Genomic DNA, 23,011 nt, shown 5'->3' on the forward strand with positions numbered 1-23,011 from the left:
AGGTGACTAACAGAAGACTGATTAAATGGTTAAAATTTATATGATAGTTCACCTTTTATAAAAGTTTATTGAACTTAGCTTATTATTCCAATTTAAAAGAGCATACATTACTATCGTAGTTACAGGCAGAGGTTCTATGTTTATATTAACATTTCCTAAATACTGCTTCACAAACCGCTATTACTTGTGGTGATTTTAAAAAGAAAAAAGTCTTTGGTTACATCAGTTTAGGAATCACCTAAATGCTTTAACTCCTTGGAAATTCATGATGCACATTAGCATATAAAGGTCAGGAAAAGAACTGTAGTGAAGAAACCTACTGACTTCAGATAACAAAACAAGATAAGTTAATGTGGACATGATTCTCTACTACTGGAAACACAGACTTACTATATACATTTTTTTTAAGTGTAATGTAGCCAAGCTGAAAAGAGAAATTCCCAGGTCCCAGGAACCAAGAGAGAAGAAAAAATCCTAAGTTGAAAGCCATGGGGACTTACAAGTGTTTCTATCTTGAATGTCTGTCCAAAACTTTAAGTAAAAACAGAAGTCACTAATGAGAAATTGAAACTCAGAGCATGTACCACACCAGGGTGAGGGGTCCAAAATTATATCATATAAAAACTTAAAGCAGAGAACGGAATGTAACAAATTTAAGACCACTAAAACTTACAACCTTTAAAGCAAATATAAAACTGCATCATGATGATAATAACACACTCAGGACTATGCAGAAAAGTTAGCCTTCATTAAAGACAATTCAGATTAAAAAATGGCTATTCACTAGAAAGGGAACCACCACAAATCAGCCATGGCAAATAAAAGAATTAGTCTCCTAAGAATTACAGATGATAGAAGTGCTACCAATAATAGAATATTTTACAGAAAATAGAACAAACTTTAAAGTTAAAAATGATCAGAGATAAAGAGGACTAGAAACGGGAAAAAAAGGCATTGAAATTTTTACAGAAAGCCAAGTAAGAATTTCTGTGTAATCACTAATGTTAAAATTTAAATATAACTGAGGTGCGAATGGACAAATCGAAGATAAATATAAATACCCAGAATGTAGTGCAGAAAGATATCCGTTTTTAATGAAAGAAGTGCTTTTGCAAGGTCCAACATAGGTCGAGTAGAATTTCCAGAGATAAAGATAAGGGAGAAGAAGCAATATATTCCAAAGATAATGACAAAAGTTCCCAGAGTTAAAGAAAGACAAGTGTTTTCAAATTGGAAAGATAAACTAGTACCAAACAAATCAAAAGCAAAGATTAAAAAAAGAGATTGCATAATAGACTTTTCATCAGCAATAAATGGAAGATAATGGAAGCATATCTTCATAGTGTAAGGGAAAATTACTATTAACCTAGATTTCCATACTCAGTTCAAGAGGGAGAGCAAAGATAGCTGACAAATAAAATGATGAAAGATTACTACCACTTATTGGTTCTTACTGAAAGATGTTAGGTTGTGTGGGCAGTGTGTAAAGGGTATGTAGAGGCATTTGTCAGCATTCTTTGATTTACATGAATATTGATTTTTTAAAACCTTAGAGTGAGATGGTTAAAAGTTTTAAGTGTAACTGATCTCATGGAAAGCAGACTGGAGAGTTCTAAATTAAATGATTTAGATATTCTTGGTCTTCAGGAAGATAGAAATTTTAATTAATTTTAAATCTGAAGTCACATAAGCATGTTAAAATTTTGAGCATAACCACATAACATTAGGCACTTAGCTTCTAAACCAGTTTGGGGAGTTGGGGGCAGTAGGAATCAAGAAAACTTGGTCAGTCCAGTACAAGGCAAAAATAGAGGGGAATGAAAAGCAGAATTGGAGGAGGTGGAAAGAAAAAGCCTTAATATCAGTGAACAATGAATTGATTAAGCTTTTTTGTTAAAAGATATTTTCTGTTTGATTTTTTTCCATTAAAAGACACTCCCTATCATAATTACACAGAAATATTAAAAATATCAGGGAAATAACAACTAAAAGAAAATGAATGTGGAATATAGTCTGAGACATTCTACATCTAGGCAAATCTTGTTTAAAAATGCTGAAGTGGCAAATGCATTTTGAATACTCTTCAGATTATCTTGAGTTTACTTTCTTCTTGCGTCCTTTAGAATGAGTCTGCAGACTTTTTCTTAAAGGACAAGATTGCAAATATTTCAGGTTTGCAGACCAAAGATCTCTGTCACAACTTATCAGTTCTGCCCCTAGGATCATGAAAACAGCGGTAGACAATTCTTAAATGGTATAACAGTGTTTCAATAAAACTTTATTTACAAAAATAGGCAGCCTGCCTAATTAGGAGGTTAGGAGTTCAAGACCAGAGTTTGTAAGCCTCTGCTTTAGCCAGAGTTCCTTTCAAATTGATACATATAAGCCTTCTTCCTAAATTAGTTGAGATTAAGAATAAATATCAGTTTAGAAAGAAGAGCTAGCTCCTCTGCAGGTAATCCATTTCATAGTTCTAAAAAGTTTTGTTTTGTTATGAATAATTAGAAAAAAGTTTTGAACAGGAATTGCAATTGGCCTCAGCTATTTTGTTTGATGTGCTCGTATGTAAAACATTAATTACAATTAAATAAAATATAAAAGAGTAGTATTGGTAACTATTTGGGAATGTTTGTATCATTATAACCTTTACCAATCAGACTAATTCAGAATAATTTGTCAGGACTTTTTTAGTCATACTGAGAAAAGAAAAATAGATTAAAATGTATCCATTAATGTAATTTCAGCCATATTTTCTTGATATTAGATTACAGTTACAGATCCTGACTTGATAGAGAAATCCAACTTAAATAGACAGTTCCTATTTCGTCCTCATCACATACAGGTATGTTGCTATTTATTCTGTTTCAAATTTAAATCATGTATTATACAAAAAAGAAGAGAGTTTCCTTTTAATAAATAGAAAATAGTGATTGAACAATCGTGTTATTTTATTAGAATCTTTCAAATTATCAGTGGGAATGACAAAAGGGAAAATATTAAATTATTTAATGCACAATATTGATTTTTGCATTGATTTTGGAATTGAAACCTGAGTTGTGAAACAGGCAGTATTTTTTTCATTTTGTAATCACCAGGGTATGTTGATATTCAATTTTAGAAAGGAAGTATATAGAAATATATTTCTAATTTGAGGTTTTGATAGTTAGCAAATTTGGCACTGTCTTTTTTTCTTTGTCATAAATCAGATGAAAGTTTAGCACTTAGAATTTTTGTGCTCTTTTGATCGTTTGACCAACATCCCTTTTTATTGTAAAATAGTGCTTGTTCTCAATTTTCTCCCTTTTTATAGCGATCAAAATATTTAAGTCAGGAAAAAAAGCATTTTTAGTCAAGCAGATTTGCTTTTACTTTAGAAGTGTTTCAGCCAGACGCAATAGCTCATGCCTATAATCCCAGCACTTTGGGAAGCCAACACAGGAGGATTGCTTGAGGTTAGGAGTTCCAGACCAGCCAGGGCAACTTAGGGAAAAACCAGTTCTACCCTAAGAAAAGTTTTTAAAAAATTAAAACAAAAAAAGTTTTTTCTTTATTGTTCAACAACTCATTGCAAGTCTTCATAAACTAAGCTTAGTAATGTCATGAACAGAAAGTAACTAGAACAGATGTCATAGTTAATCTAATTGCCTCGCTTATCCAAGTACAATAGACAAAGTAACAGGGTCCGTTGTGAACTAAAATATGTTGCAAGGTGTATTTGCTTAACTTGGTGCATTTTCCTTAGAGAAGAACTATAAAGGCCTATTCATTCTTATTTTAGTGTGTTCTAACAAAGTTTGATTTGTTTGTACACTTAGAACACTGATAAGTGAAACGTGTCAGCCTAAGAATGTGAGAAGAGACAGAAATACCGTTAAAACTAGATGTGTGAATTTAAACAGAATGGCCTAAAGATATTTAGTGCCAAAGCAAATGCAGATGAACAGTGACAGCACCTGAAATAACAATCATGATTTAAAAAGAGTCACTAAATCTTTTTAAGAAAATAAAGAATAAATTATATTTAGAGTACAGTAGTACCCGTTATCAGCGGTATCCACAGTTTTGCTTGCTACAGTTTCAGTTAGCCATGGTCAACCAGGATCTGAAAATAGGTGAGTACAGTGTGGTAAAATAAGATACTGTATTTTGAGAGGGAGAGATCATATTCATATGACTTTTATTAATGTATATTATGATTGTTTTGTTTTATGTTATTAATATCTTACTATGTGTAATTTATAAATTAAACTTTATCATAGGTGTGTGTGTATATGAAAATACGTAGTATATATAGGGTTTGGTACTGTCTGTAGTTTTAGGCATTTTGGGGGGTTGTGGAAGGCAGGTGAGGAACTACTGGACTGTTTTTTTTTAAAACTGAACACAAATGATTGCTGAAAATATTTCCATCCAGAAATAATAATAATTTTAAAATATGTTAGTACCAAAGTATTAAACTCTCATACCTCTAAGAACTTACCTTCTGCAGAGTTGATTTCCAATGTTTTACTGAATGTGTTCTCATTTTTTTCTAGGCACTTACCAAGTCAAACATCATTACTAGGGAAAAATTGTAATTGAATTTTTAACTTTTTAAAAGAACTGTAAAGTACTTAACTATAAGATAGAAGGTGTTTAGATTTTTATTAATAATTTGTAAATTATTTGGACTAATGTGCATTATTAATGTAGTGTGATTACAGTGAATGTAATTTCTACAAGCCAAAAATGAAAACATCTCATTACTCTCATTATATATATATGGACTACGACAGAACTTACACATTCTTATCACTCTGAAACATATAGAAAAATCATTGTCCTTTTTTTTGTTGTTTAACATATTCCTTCTGCTTATATTGTTTGTTTAGAAACCTAAAAGTTATACTGCTGCTGATGCTACTCTGAAAATAAATTCTCAAATAAAGATAGATGCACACCTGAACAAAGTTTGTCCAGCCACTGAGACCATTTACAATGATGAGTTCTGTACTAAACAAGATATAATTATTACAGCATTAGATAATGTGGAAGCCAGAAGATACGTAGACAGGTATGTTCTTGAAATTCATGTTCCTACAGAATTGTCTTTAGTTTTCACTTCTATTTCCCACATTACTTATTGAAAAGTTACGGAATTATCTGATTATTCCTTATGTTCCTATTGTAGTACTCCTCAAACACAAACCCTTTGATGATTTCTCATTATACTTAGAATGAAATTCAAAATCTGTAACATAACCTAAATGTTTTTCATGGAGTACTTTTCACCTGTTCAGCATGCCAGTGTAACACTTACCATTCTTCCTTGGCTCCCCTTATTCTAGCTGTATGTGCCTTTCAGTTTTTTGGCTGTCTTTTGTTTTTTCTGAATTATAAACCTATTTTTAATACTTTGGGGTGAGTCCCACTGCAATAGAAAACATAGAAGGAGTAACTCCTTCACCCCCAGGAATGGCCCAAGGGAGGGAGGCTACCTGAGAAGGAAGCACAAAAAGGGCCCACTGCAAACTCAGGGCAAAGGGAATGCCATCAGTACTGGGTCCTGTGAGCACTAGAGGAGGAAACGTGAGCATGGTGGGACTGGCTTCAGGCACATAGGCGAAGGGCACGGGGTGGACACCAAACCACAAAGCTACTTAGGTTCCTTCTTCTCCTTTTCCCTTTTCTGCTTCAGCTGCATGGTCTCCAAGTCCCTCTGCTTGTGGGCAGCAGCAGAAAGTCCGTCGTCTTGGCACTTTCCCTTAACTGTTTGCGTATTCTTCTGTTTTTTCGTATTCTTCTACCAGGTGAGCTCATGCTGGTTACCCGCAGCAGCTCTGACCTGCGCCCCCTCCTTCTGTCTCTGCCTTTTTCTTACCAGGCCTTCAGCACTTTTTTACTTCAGGGACTTGCACACACTATTCTTCAGCCTCAGGAAGTTCTGTTTTTCTTGCTTTAACATTCCTGAGCTCTAATCTACCTATCTACTCTTCGTCTAGTTTAGCTTTTTTTCTTCATCCTTTCAGTTTCAGCCTAAATTTCTTTATCAAAACAGAGCTTCTTTTCCCCCAAATTCTAAATTAGATCCTCCTATGGTGATTTTCTTAGCACTGTGTACTTTTTCCTTCATGGCACTCATTTTTACTGATAACGCATATTTATTTAAGGTTTGTGTCCTCACTAAATCATTCATCCAGGGACCATTTACTTTCCGTCATTGTATCCTCAGTGCCCAGCACATGATGTCATTTAGTGAATATTCCTTAAATAAGTAGATGAATGAATGACTATAAATGTGTTCACCTTACATCTTTATATGACTCCTCAATTTTAGGGTGTAGAGCAGATGTATTAGCAGAGGAGAATTTATCAGTTGAAACATGTGAAAAGTATGTAATCTCGGGCCAAAGAGGGGAAGAAAATAAAACTTGAAAAAATAAAAATTTGTAGAATATAGGTATTGTAAGTACTGAGAAAGAAGATTAATATTATTTGGGATAAAGAAAATATTGAGAAGAGATAGTGTGGTAGAATAGTTAGAAAATAACCAAAGAAGAAATGTAAAGCAAGGGAAAAGGAGTAATACTATTAGGAATTAACCTAGAGATAAAGGTTAAGAAAGCCCCAGATTTAGGGTACTACTAGTAGAAAAGAGAGAAATTACTAGATTGAACAGCAAGATGTGTGTGTATAGTGCAGAATAGGGTAACAGGAATGATCCACTGTTTGATGGTAGTATATCTGTTTTCCTAAAATACTGCATTCAAGAAGTGATCAGTATGTGAAATGGCCAATAGAAAGTGGTAGGATGTCCTTTGGTTACATTGTTACTGCTCACTTTTCTGTTTTTTACTTGTTATCTTTTCAAATAGCCGTTGCTTAGCAAATCTCAGGCCTCTTTTAGATTCTGGAACAATGGGCACTAAGGGACACACTGAAGTTATTGTACCGCATTTGACTGAGTCTTACAATAGTCATGTAAGTGAATCAATGTTTTGAAATAGATGTCTTTTTTATATCTTGTAATTTTTGTCTTGATCAACATTTGATTTAGCTTTCCTAATCCTTCTGGTTTTGCTCTGCCAATGATGTTCATACATATGTGCATGTACATTTTTTAAAATATAATTGAACTTTTTTTTAATTATCAGAATTTTGTGTCTGGTGTTTCTGGAGCATTATTCTTCTGTTTACTATTTATTTCTCAGAGCTGCCTAGTTTTCTAATACCCTTTGAGTTTAAGATTGTTTGATAAGAACAAACTATTAGATTGAGACTAGAACTGTCAACAAAGACATAAAAGTTTATTCACTTGCTGAGACAAAGTGAGTCATTTTAGATTAGGTAAACCAATAAACCTAGGCCAAATGTACTCTACAATAGAATGTGGATTTCTTCAATGGTACTTTATCCACAAAAAACGACTTAGGTATTTACCATTTATTTAATACATGCTTTCTCCAAGAAACCTGTGTCAAGCATCGAGGACATACTTCTGCTCCCAGATGTTTTTCTCCATGGAAAAACTCATGCTTTTCTGAGGACTATACTGGGTATTCCTGAATTACTTTTCAAAGCGGGGAGTGTTATAAAACTTTAAATGTCACCTGGATTTATGAAGAAAAAAATGATGTATAGATGATGATGTGTCATGAATACTACATGGTGCTTTAAATGAGTACACAAATAATAAATAAGATTCAGCCGGATGCGGTGGCTCACGCTTGTAATCCCAGCACTTTGGGAGGCTGAGGCAGGCGGATCACGAGGTCAGGAGATTGAGACCACGGTGAAACCCCGTCTCTACTAAAAATACAAAAAAAAAATTAGCCGGGCGTGGTGGCGGGCGCCTGTAGTCCCAGCTACTCAGAGAGGCTGAGGCAGGAGAATGGCATAAACCCGGGAGGCGGAGCTTGCAGTGAGCCGAGATTGCGCCACTGCACTCCAGCCTGGGTGACAGAGCGAGACTCCGTCTCAAAAAAAAAAAAAAAAAAAGATTCATGTTTGGCATTACATAGCTATTAACAAATAGATTAAATGTCAAAAGAATTAACTTCTCTTATTGCCTAAGAGAGAGAAGATATAAAAATGTCTGGTTGGATTTTATTTTTGGATTTTTAATAGCCTTAAAGCTCAAAACTAAATTAAATCAATAAAAATTGGTCATTGCTTCTCCTTAAGTATCTGTTGTCATATTTTGTAAATTAGCGGGATCCCCCAGAAGAGGAAATACCATTTTGTACTCTAAAATCCTTTCCAGCTGCTATTGAACATACCATACAGTGGGCAAGAGATAAGGTAAAAGTTCCTTTTTAAATTTATTTTCTTTGAAGTGAGAAAGAAGATATTTCTGACTTTAAACAGACTTCTATTTGTAATTTTTTTTTCTTTTCTCTGTTACAGTTTGAAAGTTCCTTTTCCCACAAACCTTCATTGTTTAACAAATTTTGGCAAACCTATTCATCTGCAGAAGAAGTCTTACAGGTAAAAATCAGTACATTTTAATACAAACTTAACACTGTGTCAGTGTAATCTTATTTTCAAGTCATCTACAAGTGATTTATTTTACCTCCATAGAGAGTGACTGTATATAAAAAGTGAAATGATACATAAAGAATCTTGAAATTAGGTCACAAATTATCCTTTTGGTTTGGTGGAACTATATGGAATTGTCAATATTTGACCATGTTTGACTCACAAAACAGCAATTCATATGGTTCAAGCTAATAAAGATATGATAATTATGATAGAAGGGCTATAAATAATAAAAGGGCTTTTATGAAGCCCTTTGGAAGAAAAAATTGAGGTAAGTTCTACTTAAAATTTCATGAGGGAACAATAATCTCCAAGACTTATCACTCTTACAGTGAAGGCAACTTTAAAGATGTTTTCTCACTTTCTTTTAATCTTATGCTAACAAGACCCACTTTTTAGGATCAAATATTCATAGCACTTATAGTAAGTACATATATTATAGTACTAAGAACTTACAGCTAGGAAAATATGAGGATAACTTGTAAGATAAGAAATCAGAGTTAAAATTTTGTGTGCTATCTCTTACCATTCCCCTTCTTAAACAGAAAAGAAAAGAAAGGTTAAAGAAGAAGGAAGGGAAAAGGAGCTTGAGGTGAAAAAGGAAAAGCGTAAAACACATGAGTTGACACTTCAAACTTAGGCTAACTTTTGGTGGGGGATGTGTATATATTTGTAATTGGAAGTATGTTGATTTTTTTTTTCTCTTCCATTCTAGAAGATACAGAGTGGACACAGTTTAGAAGGCTGTTTTCAAGTTATAAAGTTACTTAGCAGAAGACCTAGAAATTGGTCCCAGTGTGTGGAATTAGCAAGATTAAAGTTTGAAAAATATTTTAGCCATAAGGTAAGTATGCATTGTGAGACATTAAGAAAAGGTCTGACCTTGGCTTATTTAGTTATTAACAAATTAATTTCATTGACCTGAAATGTGTATTCTTTCTTTTGGCAAGCTTTTCAGAAATTAGTAGTAAGTTAAATGAGAACACATGCTAATCTAAAAGAAGTTTGTTCAGAATAGAAGAAGCAAGAAACTGAGAAAATAGGGATATTCAGTCAGAAATTTTGCTGGGATTTTGCCATTTCCACCCATATCTGATAATCACATTTTACGTCTTTTTCCCCATCCATAAAATAGAAATAATAAATTTGTACCTAGTACATAAGGTAGTGGTGAGGATAAAAGGAGGTAACATAAAGCATTTAGAACAGAGCCTGGCACATAAAAAATTACTGAATATTAGCTGTTACTCTTACCTCCAGTTAAATATAGTTCCTGGAATGTGTGTTGCATTCTCTTTAGTCTTTCCTACTCTTTAGGCTCTTAAGTTCATCTTCCTTAAAAACAACTTTAAAAAAAAAAAACAAGGTTTCCCTATGTTTTCCAAGCTGGCCTGGAACTCCTGGGCTCAGGTGATCACTGCCTCAGCCCTTAAGTAGCTGAGGCTGCATGTGCACGCCACCACACCCCACTTAAAAAATACTTCGTTTATACTTCTTCCGTCTTTTTACTTTCGACAGAGCTCTACTTCTTGGAAAAGTGGTCTGTACTACTCAATGTTACCACTTCCTCACCCAGTAAATTTGACTTCTTTGCTCATTACTCTTCAAATTGTTCTTAACATGGTTATCAATGACCCCTGTTTCAAAAATCTAAGGAGCTCTTTAGTTCTTCTGTGCATTTTTTTTAAACTTTTTTTATAATGAAAAATATTCAGCCATAGAAATGTAGAGGAAATAGTATAATGAACCCTAGTGTAATTGTCAATTACCTGTCACCCAGGGTTAGCAGTTATCAGTTCATAGATAAGTCTTGTTTCATCACCATTCCCATTCATTCTTACCTTCCCCCAGGTGATTTTGAAGCAAATCTCAAACATGTATCATTTCAAAAATACAAAGTACTGTGTGTTTTTTCTGATTTTGTTATTTAAGTGTTAGGTCTTTACAAAGAACAGAATGACATGTAAAATATGCCACCATTTATATAAAAAGGAGTGAAGTAATCTACATTTGTTTGCTATAGATACCACCTCCCAATAAACCTACAAATAGTGATAGAAAATGATATTTTGGATTTTTCATTTATGAGGGACATTGACGGGAGAATGGACAGATGGAATACAAGGGTGGTAGGGAGACTTCACTGTGTATCTTTTAATGTGTTTTGATTTTTGAAGCATGTGCATGTATTTACTACACACATTTTTAAATTTCATTTTATTTTTTAATTTTTCCTCGGATAATATTAAGTAGTGGGTGTCTTTAATTCATTTTTTTTCTTTAGGCTCTTCAGCTTCTTCACTGTTTCCCTCTGGACATACGATTAAAAGATGGCAGTAAGTATAAATGTTGAGAATAAATTTTAATGACATTTATTACTGGCTACATACATTGAAAATAATATTTGTATCTTTTTGCCAGGTTTGTTTTGGCAGTCACCAAAGAGGCCACCCTCTCCAATAAAATTTGATTTAAATGAACCTTTGTAAGTATTTATATTTAGTTTTATATATATCCTTCATTATATATTTCTTTACTGTAAATTCCTTAACTGTACATTGCAGAGTGAAAACCTTAGGCTCTTTAATGTTAAATTATTTCATCCCTGTTCATTTAAGAGTTAACAAGTCATTCTGACCAAGAAAGCCAGCCACAACCCTTCCCACACAAATGTGAATCCATTCATTTACATGGTAAATAACCTCATTATTTATAATAAATATCTAAGTTCAAACCAAAATCACCTTTTTTACTTTATCCATAAATTAGTAAAATGACAAAGTGTTTTTACATTTAACGAAATCAAATATAAGAATCTTCAGTTATATGGAGGGAAAAATAATTACTACTGAATAACTCCCTAAATCTCAAATTATTTTCAGAGGAGTCGGTCTTTGTGTGAATACCTGGAAACACTATGTTAGATACACATTAGATTCACGTTTGTGTGTGTATGTATATTTTTTCTATTTTTTTTATTTTTTTTAAATTTTTTTAAAGAGACGAGGTCTCACATATGTGGCCCAGCCTGGTCTTGAACTGCTAGGCTCAAGCAATCCTCCCACCTCAGCTTCCCAAGTAGCTGGGATTACAGGTGCATGCCACCACACCCCACCTTATGTATATATTTTTTTAAACACTTAGCTCACGTTCACTAACTTTCCTTTCAGCGGATAACTTTATGCTTAATTTTCTCATCTGGTGGTTGTTTTAGGCTTCCAGTCACCTTATGCTGGACTGCTTCTTCTATAAGACTTTCTTTTTTTGTTTTTAAATAAACATATTTACTTAGTTTGAACTTGATATATACTCATTAAGACCAAATGTATAATATTTCTTATGATTTAAGATGAATTATTGTTCACTGGTCTGAGTTTTCTGGTTCTGTCCACTCACTCCTCTTCCCAAGGTAGTCATGATCACTACCTGAATGTTAAGTGTTTTCAAGAATAACTGTTTGATGTTTTGTCTTTTATAACTTCTGTAGTGTTTTGGTGTAGACCAGAATATTTTTGTCTAACTTAAAAAAAAAATCCTGAAATAATAATTCTGTGGTTATATTTCTTCAAACTACATTTAAAGGCTATAGTTCATAATGAGTTAAATATCGTCTTTAAAACTGTGCATTCAAATTTTGTTTTATTTTTTAATTTCAAAAGGCACCTCAGTTTCCTTCAGAATGCTGCAAAACTATATGCTACAGTATATTGTATTCCATTTACAGAAGAGGTAAGATATTCTTTAAACCTTAGCAAGTGATGCAAAACCAAATTAGAATTAGATGACTGATGCACTAATTGCATCAAAACATGTTTGTTTGTTATAAGAATCATTCGTTTTGATGTAGAATTTTTATTGTATTTTTACCCATACTAACATAATGGAAGCTAAAAGCTCATTGCAGTATTGCCAAGTAGAAGTTGGATTTTTCTTTCTGAATTGAAGCAGTGAAACAGCATTATTTGTTAAAAGCAGTTTAACTTTAAGAATATTTATAACCTGCTTATCAGCTTCAGTTATCCTAGTTATTCTAAAAAGCCACAGCAAACTATTTCATCACAATTTTGAAATACTGCATAGAGATTTTCTTTGTTAACATTTGTTTGATTTATTTTGTGATAATTTATGTGCTTTTCAGGAAATCTGAAAATGCTGCCTTATATTGACATTTCTTACTTTAGCATCATACTCATTCTCTTAAACATCATCTTCGTTGACTAACATCTAAAGAGCCTAATACGGTTTTATTTGAGAGGCGTCTCTTTTCTTCACAAATGCATATTCTAGCTAAGTAAATTGCTGTACTTTTAGGTGGGCTAAACAGAGAAATATGAATCAGATCCCATAATTAACACTGGCTGTTTTGGATTCAGATAATATCTGTTTTAGATCAATCCTTTTTGGAATTCATACAAGTAAACTGTAAATATTTGTCTGGTAAAAATAGTGGCATTCAGTCTGATACTCTTTTTGGGAACATCCGTGGTAATTTAGTGGTGAGTGTGGTAATTGACCTCAAAAGTACTATGTCTCAGCTTTTGCCAAGCAGCTTCTCAATGACAGATGTAAATGCAACCCATAGCTTTAAATTAGTCTAAGTTCACCTTTAACCATTTAAATATTTCCCTCCTTCCTAAAACTGCCTTTTAAAACATTTGCAGAAGGACTAAAATTTCAAGTTTGTTGACTAATAAGTACTTTTTTGCCCCTTACCCTCTCCTCCCCCATAACCTTTATGGGGGGATATTTTTATTGGAATAAAGATAAATGTCTCAAATGGATGTCTACATATTCAGATAATGAAGTATTCACATATTGTAATATGATTAAGGGCCTTTTGTAGGATATTTTTAGCTTTAGAATTTAGAAGTAGAAGAATATGTTTGTTGGTAAAATTACTTTTTTAAAAACAGGACTTATCAGCAGATGCCCTCTTGAATATTCTTTCAGAAGTAAAGATTCAGGAATTCAAGCCTTCCAATAAGGTACGTTTAAAAATTCATTCGTTCAGCAAATAGTTTGGGAATTTGGGCTTGTATCAAGTCCCATTCTAAACCTGGAGAATATCACAATGAACTGTTCTTGCTCTTGTCAGTGCAACTCGAGTTTAAAGTAGATTTGTCAGAATCACAAACTGTTGATTAATACTAATTTTATTCTAGGGTGGAATTTTAAAAAAGATCAGTATAGACTCAGATTGTATGAGCTACTCAGTAAATATTTTTTATGCCCACTATATCATTGTGGGATTAAAAATTAGATATATTGGAGTTCTGTCAGTGAACAAGATACATAAAGATCCCTGTTGTTATAGAGCTTACGTGCCTGTGTGAGAAGATAGATGATAAAATACATGCATGAATAACATAATAATACCTTCTGAAGGAACGTATAAAATACATTGGACCAATGTATTTTGGGCGGAGAGGGACTATAAACAAAAATGCTAATAAGTACATAATATTGCAGTGTGAGTAAAAGTGCTAAGAAGGAAAAATACAACAGGGAAAAAGAAAGAGCGATGGAGCTGGTATAATTTTATATGGGATGGAAGTGAGGAAAGCTTCTTTGATAACAGTAACGTTTGAGCAGAAACCTGAAGGAAGTGAAGGAATAGTGAAAGAGCAATGTAGGCAGCAGAAATAAGTGCAGAGAAAGGCCTTGAAAAGCTTTTAAGGTCAGGACTCATCTAGAAGAGAATATACACGGGGGAGAGTCGTAAATGAGGAAATTACAGAGATAGTTGGGGCTATGATAAATAAAGACTATTTTCTTGGTTGAAATAAGAAGCTAGCTTAGTAGCTCAGAGTGAAGGGGATAAGAAGATAAAGGAAGTAAGAGCAAAGAAAAGAAGGTATGAAATAATTGTCCAGTGGAGTGGAAGAGTCACTTAACTACAAGATGTAGTAAAGCGCAAGACAATACTGAAGATCCACTTAATGTTAATCTGCTTAATGTATCCTACTAAATGTGGCTGGAGAAAGGGTAATGATCTTTTCTCCAGCCAGAATTTAGCTGCTTGGGTGGTATTATACTGTATAATGGATGGAAAACTGGATATAACTAGGGTTGGGATTTTGCCAGGCAAATACATTGAAAAAAAAAAGAAAAGCAATAGGGAGTATTAGTAAAGATGGAACATGAAATTTAGGCAATGTAAATAGAAAAGTTTGAAAACTTTTTTTTCTTTTTTACATGTTCAATATATGCCTTTCTTGTATGTTCTCTAAAAATCATCTACAAAATTTAGCTATACCAGAACAGGTGGAGTAATGACCACCTCCCTGCAAAATGCAAGAAAGAAGTGACGTGTGCAGTCTTTCATTCTGCGTTTTTATTTTAGGGAAAAGAAAAAAAAAAAAAGACTTGTAGGGCAGTTGATTTTGCCCAGGTAGATGGATTTGCAGAACACAATGTTTATGACTTATAGCCTATAAAGAATAAAAATAGGGTGAGGATAAACAGAAATCCCAAAGAAGGTTCCCAGCCCATGTTTCCAAGGGCAAAACTAGAGAGAAGCCCAGGAAAAATGCTTTACCTTTACTTTCCGTTATTGCTCTTGCTTCAGTATGTTTTCTGGCTTGCATTGCTTCTATCTGTATTAAAGTCTGAGGGTCATAAATTCTCCTGAGCAATTTAACTACAGTTTTAACATGAACTGTGGGCTTTTTCACAACTCCCTAAAGGAGCTCACACCAGAGTTTCAGGTATGGTACTACTGGTTACAGATGTCACAGCCAAAAATACCAGCTAGCCATTCAGACAAAAGTTTCTCCTTCCTGGACTCCTTAATATTTCCTAATTTTTTGTAATAATGTTTAATTTGTAAAACGATGATTTGAGTATATTTTTAAATAAATATTACTTCATGATAATGAAGCTGATTTCTTGGTTTGAGAATATTAATTTCCGTGCCCTCATAGAATATCTGATAAGTAATTTCTTAAGGTTAAATTACTTGTGGTATGTACTCCCTTAATCCTGCCAAACTTTCTATATGAAAGAAGACATATTCTTAAGGAAAAAACTTATCAGCAGTCAGTAAATATTTAAAGGATGGTCATATTATATATTTTATGGATTGCTTTAGTTTCTTTGATGTGAAGCAGCTCTGTACTAGTTAGAGCAATGCAACATGCGTTTAATGTAGATTTGTCAGAATCACAAACTGTTGATTACTACTAATTTTATTCTAGTGTGGAATTTTAAAAAAGGTCAGTATGGACTTAGATTGTCTGAGCTACTCAGTAAATATTTTTTATGCCCACTATATCATTGTGGGTATGAAAAATCAGATATATTGGAGTTCTGTCGGTGAACAAGATACATAAAGATCCCTGTTGTTAAAGAGCTTACATGCCTGTGCAAGAAGATAGATGATAAAATACATACATGAATAACATAATAATACCTTCTAAAGGAACGTATAAAATACATTGGACCAATGATTAATAATCTGATGAAAATATGTAGAGAAAATATTTTCTCTTTGTAATTTGATAAAATAGTTAAATGGTAACCAAACTTAGATGCAGGAAATGATAACATTAATAAAAATATATTCATATATTCAAAGGTTGTTCAAACAGATGAAACTGCAAGGAAACCGAACCATGTTCCTATTAGCAGTGAAGATGAGAGGAATGCGATTTTCCAACTAGAAAAGGCTATTTTATCTAATGAAGCCACCAAAAGTAAGGGAAAATCTTTATAAAAATGTTTTGAACTGGGTGAATTTTTATTTTCACCAAGCTCTACACCTAAGAATTTGTGGAATTCAATCACAACAATAGTAATAATGATAATATTGATTGATTTCATGATCATTTAAAGTCAGTGTTCATCTTTAACTGTGACTAAATTCATCATTTTCCCCACTATTGCCCTACTCTCAAAGATTGAAGTCTAGTTCTCCAAATCACATTAACTGCTTTGTTGTTGTTTTTCTGATTGTTTTAGTTCTTTAGATGGTGAGCAGGTTTAAAACCATGAATGAATAGCTCTGTTTTTAAGAAATTAAAAATTCAGTTTAATGGGGTCCTTTGGAAACTAATCTTTGGACAGACCCATTTAAATCACTTTAGGATAAAGAACTATAAACAGAACTATTCTTAGGTTCTTAGTCTTTAGTAATTAGGTTCATAATTAGTAATTAGGTTCATAATTACTGACAGGGAATACAGAATGACCTATATATACTTCCTTGCTAGATGGACTTAAATATAAAAATATAGGGAAACTGAATTTTTAATTCCTTAAAAACAGCCATCCACTCATCTGTTTTGACCTGCTCACTGTCTTTTAGTTTTATAAATCAGTGGTTCCCAAACTTTTGAGATTTTAAGCATGGACCAAAGAATTTCAGGAAAAATAAGCCAGAAAAACAATAATTAGAAGGATCTTGGGAACCAGTGGTCTACAAAGATTTCAGAAATTACTTATTTTAATTTGACCAACTGACCCTATTCTTAGTTACCAGAGGGAAAATGTTTCAGAGTAGGATTTATGGAATAAATTTTTGAACTATACCTAATGTTGGCTTTTTTATTGTAAACCACTTGATAGCAGATGTGCAGTACACAACTTTCTTATTTTGCTATTTATTAAAAAGTTTTTTTAAATACAGAAATGTCTCTAGTGGCATTAAAACCATCATTTTCTTTTTTTTTTTAATTAAAAAAAATTGGCTCTCTTTAATCATGGGAAAAGCTGTTTTCATGGCCTTCAATAACATTAGTTGCCTGGATTTTTCTTATGTTTGTCAGTCATTAAAAAATATAAAAAGGAATCTTTAAAAGTTAGTAAACCCACATTGCTTTTTACCTAGTAAAATCTTTACTGCTTGCTATGGAACTTTGTTTTTCTGGTTGGTGTAATCAGGTGACCTTCAGATGGTAGCGCTTTCATTTGAAAAAGATGATGATCATAATGGACACATAGATTTCATCACAGCTGCATCAAATCTTCGTGCCCAAATGTACAGCATTGAACCAGCTGACCGTTTCAAAACAAAGCGCATAGCTGGTAACATTATACCTGCTATAGCAACAACCACTGCGACAGTTTCTGGCTTGGTAAGTTTATTATTCCTTGAATAAAAATGCTCCTTTTTCATTGCCTCTTCCCTGACTTCCCTGTCATACCAACCCAGTCACTCAGAGATGTTAGAGGGGAAAGATAAATATTGGATCGCATAATTTAAAATTTCAAAATATTTTCTGAAAATGCAGTCATCTGTATTTTGAAGTTTTACATAAATATACATTTTTAAAATAAATAAGCTCAAGATAGATTATGATTTTTCTTATAGGCAGTAATCTTTTCACTGATCTTTACATCTTTCATACAAAGCAGGTACTCTGTTTTTCTTGAATAAAATGAACTTCCCTAATCTTTATTCATAATGATTCGGAATCTTTAAGTGCGGCCCTAGTTATTATACCATATTACATCATTACGCTATGTAATTATCTATGAAGCTATGTATTTACCCCTGTATTAAGTGATTTTAGACTGTTGTATTTTTTGAGTTCTAACACGTGCTTTCAAAGTAGGGAGACCATATGGTTGAATTAATATTTTTTTAAATAACTGTTAACATGTATAGAGTAGGTTGAAAGTTTGAAAGTATAAAATATACTAAAAGTATAGAGACCTATAATAAGAAATTTACATTACTCTAGTCCCATAGCTGCTTTTACTATCCACAGAGAAATGCTTGAAAACTTGTGAAAATTGAATAGATCCAATTAAAATCACAGATAGTTTTAGGCTGTTTATATTATCAGATCACCTTCTTTTATCTAGGTTGCCTTGGAGATGATCAAAATAACTGGTGGCTATCCATTTGAAGCTTACAAAAATTGTTTTCTTAACTTAGCCATTCCAATTGTAGTATTTACAGAGACATCTGAAGTAAGGAAAACTAAAATCAGGTATGTATGAAGATCTATTTCTCTTGTATAATGAGAATGAAATAAAATATTTTACCTTTTAAAAGGGAAAGATACTAGCTTCACCTCTTTTTTTCCTCTTTGTGTATGTGTAAGTTTTTGCCATCACTTCAAGATCAGCTCAAACCTCATCTTCATTAAATATTTCTGACTAAAGTAGCCAAAGAACCCTTACAACAGTGCATCTGCCACGTTATTTGGCATTATGGTTTCATCTGTGTCTGCCAGATGAATTAGAAGGTACCCTGGTGTCTGACTGTAGGTCATGAGATTTAGAAGAATTCCACAAGCTTGAGACAAAGCAGAACAATTCCTGGGCCTGTACTTTTTTTAGTTTTCAGATTGGCAACAACCAAAAACTTGAAAAACTATCTTAGCAAGGGTGTGAGAAAGCAGGCACTCTCATACATTACTAATGAGTGTACAAAATACTATAATCCACAATAAGGGATATATAGCACTATATTTCAGATACATTTGCACAAGTCTCAAACTATATATTTGCAAGATAATTATTCTGGCATTATCTATCATAGCCAATGATGAGAATAACCGAAGTGTCCAGTAACAGGGGACTGGAACATCCACACAGTGAAACCCATTTTAAAAAGAGAGAGACAACACTGTCTTGCTAAAACATACTGATTTATAATAATACGCTGGAAGGATCAGCAAGGTACTGATTAAAAGTGGTTATCTATATGATGTGATGAGGAAATAAGATTACGGAATATTTTAGAAGATCTATTATCCTTTATTTCCCCACGTTAATTTCTAGCCAGATCACAAATAATGGACTTCTGGAAGTGGGTTTTTGTGTGTGTGTGTCATCACTAAAAGGAAGAAAATTTCAATGTTTCTGTCCTGAATATTTTTTTGTAACAGAAATGGAATATCATTTACAATTTGGGATCGATGGACAGTACATGGAAAAGAAGATTTCACCCTCTTGGATTTCATAAATGCTGTCAAAGTGAGATACTTTTATTCATTTAGTTCATTAGTGGCTTTATGTCTGGTTTCTGTTTTGTTTTTATTTATAATTTTATTGGAAGTTATAATTATTTAGCATGAATTTGCTTTTTTTACTGGTCATAAAACATTGTTTACGAACAATGTTAAATAAGCATTTTATGTTTGAGTGAAGCTTTCATTGTTCCTTTTTTGGATATTCACTTTTAGGAGAAGTATGGAATTGAGCCAACAATGGTGGTACAGGGAGTCAAAATGCTTTATGTTCCTGTAATGCCTGGTCATGCAAAAAGATTGAAGTTAACGTAAGTATTCAACGTTATATGCAGCGATTAACAAGAATTTAAATATAAGTTGATGCACACTAAAAAATTAAATATAGAGGTTACTATAATTCAGATAAAAGCATTAGTCTTGTCTAATGACATTAATAAAGACAGTGAATCTGCCAGGTGAAGGCCAACAGGCTACCTCTCTAGAGATTCAGCTCTTCAGTTAATAGGTTTAGAAACCTGATTTGGGCAGTACACTTAAGTAAAAGTGGATCCATCTCTTATGTTGAAACACTTAATGACCAGGCTTATGAGGAATCAAACTGCCAAATCACTATTTTTATTCATTTATTCAACAAATTATTGTTTAAGGTGCCAGCTGTGTGCCAGGTACTATTCTAGTCATTAGGGAGATAGCAGTTAGCAAACCAAAGTTCTTTCCTACTTAAGAAGTTTGCATAACAATAAGGCAAGTATGTTAGGTGGTATTAAGTATTATGGAGAAATTAAAGAAGAATAAAGGGAAAAGGAAATATGGGGAGTTGGGGGTGTTGAGTTGCTATATTACACTGAGTAGTCTAGGTTTTCCCTTTGCCTATCATAGTCTCACCTGTTAAGGTGGAATTTGAGCAGAGACTGAAAGGAAGAAAGACCCAAAGAAAGCAAAAGTCTTTATAGTGGTCTGCAAGGCTCTAAATGATTCCTAGTTATCCTTCTAAGTTCCTTCCTTCCTTTCCCCTGAATATTCCAGCTACACTGGCCTCCTCCTTATTTGTCCTTGAATACTCACTCTAATCATGCTCCAGCGTGGGACCTTTGCTTTAGTTGTTCCCTCTGCTTGTAACTCTGAGACAGTGACCTGGCCAAGTCTCACCCCTGGTCTTTGCACTTCCTAAAGAGGCCTCATTTAATACTGCAACCTGTCCCCAGCCCCAGTCTAGTATGCCTAGTCCCCTTTATTTCTTCTCTACTTTTTCTTTTTTTCAGAGCACTTACTACTGTCCTATGACTGCTGTACTGCTGTGTCTTTTGCTTATATTTATTGTTTGTTTTTGTTTTTGAGACGGAGTCTCACTGTGTCGCCTAGGCTGGACTGCAGTGGCGCAATCTCAGCTCACTGCAACCTCTGCCTCCTGAGTTCAAGCGATTCTCCTGCCTCAGCCTTCCGAGTATAGCTGGGATGACAGGCACTCAACACCACACCTGGCTAATTTTTGTATTTTTAGTAGAGATGGATTTCACCGTGTTGGCCAGGCTGGTCTTGAACTCCTAACCTAAGGTGATTTCTCCTGCCTCAGCCTCCCAAAGTGCTGGGATTACAGGCGTGAGCCACCGCACCCGGCCCACGTACTGTATATTAGCTATTTACCTGCTACTAGAACATATATTTCACAAGGGTGGGAATCTTTATTTGATCTTGTCACTGTTGTATCTCAAGCACTTAGATCAATACCTGGCAAACAAAAGGTTATCAACAAATATTTGTCAGATGAGTGAACGAATCTCTGCATGATGGTTGTGTTTAACGTTATCTATTGGCTTTCACTATGATAATCAGTTGAGGTTAATCATTCTTAAATTATGATCCAGTCTGAATTATCTATACCTTAAAAAGTAAAACTACTATTTTATTAGCTAAGGCATTAGTTTGCCTTATATTATTTTTCATTAGGACCCCTCAGTATCTTTTGGATAAAGCAAGAGTAGTGTTTAGAATTCCTTTATTTTATGCTGCAGTGGACTGTATGTGGTCATAAAGCGTATTGACTAGTGGAGTTTAAAATTTGCGGCAAGTTATTTAAAAATGCTTTTAAGATTTGGCCAATATTTGAAACCTCCAGTATGATAATATTTTTCATTTTATTACATTGGCTTTTTAGCGAGTATTTATTTAGTACCTGTTAAGTACTGAACACATTAAGTCAGTCAGTGGGATTATGATTAATAGCATGAGGTTGGCTTTAGAAAGACCTGGGTGCACATTCTTGCTCAGCTGCTTAGTTTTGTTACCTTGAGTAGCTTTTGAAACTTAGTTTCAAAAAGCTACAAATCCACAAATAGGGATAACTGTGCCCATAGTTGAGCGCTGAAATAATAGTAAGGGCTAATAGTGTAATGGCATGTACGAAGTATTCCATAAATGTTAGTCCTGTTAATATTTTCTTGTCATACATGGTCATCAAGCCCTGCCCTCAAGCAGTTCACAGTCTATTAAAGGAAACTGATTCCTAGTTATCCTTCTAAGTTCCTTCCCTACTTTGCCCTCACAATACTCCAGCTACACTGGCCTACTTATTTGTCCTTGAATACTCACTCTAATGATGCTCCATTGTGGGACCTTTGCTTTAGTTGTTTCCTCTGCTTGTAACTCTTGAGACAGTGACCTGGCTAGGTCTCACCTCTGGTCATGTTAATCATTAAAGTATAATTGAATAACTGTGATAATGAAAATTTTTACAGAGTATTGTGCTAACTCAGACCTCTAGTTCAGGGTAGATTTCATTTGAGCTACCTTTGAAGAAGGATTATTCCAGGCAAAAGCAACAGTCTTTGCAGCTAAAAAGAGCATACATACAAAAGTAAAACTACTGTTACATTAGCTAAGGCATTAATTTGCCTTATATTGATTTTCATTAGGATACCTAAGTATTTTTTGGATAAATTAAGAGTAGTATTTAGAATTCTTACTGAATTCTGAATTTGGGAATTTAGAATTCACTTTTTTTTTTGGAATGACTCAAGTATGAGGTGATGATCATGAATGGTGGAAAGAATGAAAAGTTTATGTACGGGACAAAATATCTTTGTGAAATGGAAAGAGCTACTGAGGATTAAATCGATTACATAGTTCAGAGCCTGGCATGAAGTAGGTACACAGTGTATAATAAATAACATTATTAGGCAGGAGAATACATCAAATTTATATTTTAAGAGCATTCTAGGAGCAGTGTAGATTGGAAGTAGAAAAGAGACCAGAGAAAGCTAGCTAGAAGCCAATACAATTATCTAAGGGGTGTGTAGATGATGACTTCATTTAAGGCAGTAGTGGCTATAGCAGAGTGATTTTTCAGTAAATAGGATGAAGATTGGACATAAGGGAGAAAGCTAAGAATGTCTTTTACTTTGTATTTCTAGCTTCCATTTTAAGGTATAAATTCTAGCTTGCTTTTTTACTGTTTACAGAGAAATGCTTGAATTTATGATGCCTCCAAACTTAAGAGGAAGTTTAGGAGGAGAATTAATTTTTTAAAATCGTTGCAACCTCTGTCTCCCAGGTTCAGGCACTTCTCTTGCCTC

General features: G+C 33.7%; 1 protein-coding gene across 3 annotated transcripts in view; it reads left to right on the forward strand.

The window, feature by feature from the left end:
* Positions 1–23,011, forward strand: part of UBA6 (ubiquitin like modifier activating enzyme 6) — a 109,001-nt gene that overhangs the window by 58,017 nt on the left and 27,973 nt on the right. For all 3 annotated transcript variants that reach the window (XM_055297452.2, XM_063611204.1, XM_063611205.1), the window contains exons 18-32: positions 2,765–2,842; positions 4,872–5,053; positions 6,855–6,960; positions 8,191–8,280; positions 8,386–8,466; positions 9,233–9,361; positions 10,802–10,853; positions 10,939–11,002; positions 12,177–12,246; positions 13,431–13,502; positions 16,094–16,211; positions 17,398–17,591; positions 18,325–18,452; positions 19,356–19,443; positions 19,653–19,747. In XM_055297452.2, the coding sequence (XP_055153427.1) occupies positions 2,765–2,842; positions 4,872–5,053; positions 6,855–6,960; positions 8,191–8,280; positions 8,386–8,466; positions 9,233–9,361; positions 10,802–10,853; positions 10,939–11,002; positions 12,177–12,246; positions 13,431–13,502; positions 16,094–16,211; positions 17,398–17,591; positions 18,325–18,452; positions 19,356–19,443; positions 19,653–19,747 (1,547 nt within the window). The remainder of the gene's footprint in view (positions 1–2,764; positions 2,843–4,871; positions 5,054–6,854; positions 6,961–8,190; positions 8,281–8,385; positions 8,467–9,232; positions 9,362–10,801; positions 10,854–10,938; positions 11,003–12,176; positions 12,247–13,430; positions 13,503–16,093; positions 16,212–17,397; positions 17,592–18,324; positions 18,453–19,355; positions 19,444–19,652; positions 19,748–23,011) is intronic.

Source organism: Symphalangus syndactylus, chromosome 10 (assembly GCF_028878055.3).
Source record: "Symphalangus syndactylus isolate Jambi chromosome 10, NHGRI_mSymSyn1-v2.1_pri, whole genome shotgun sequence".
Classification (NCBI taxonomy): Eukaryota; Metazoa; Chordata; class Mammalia; order Primates; family Hylobatidae; genus Symphalangus; species Symphalangus syndactylus.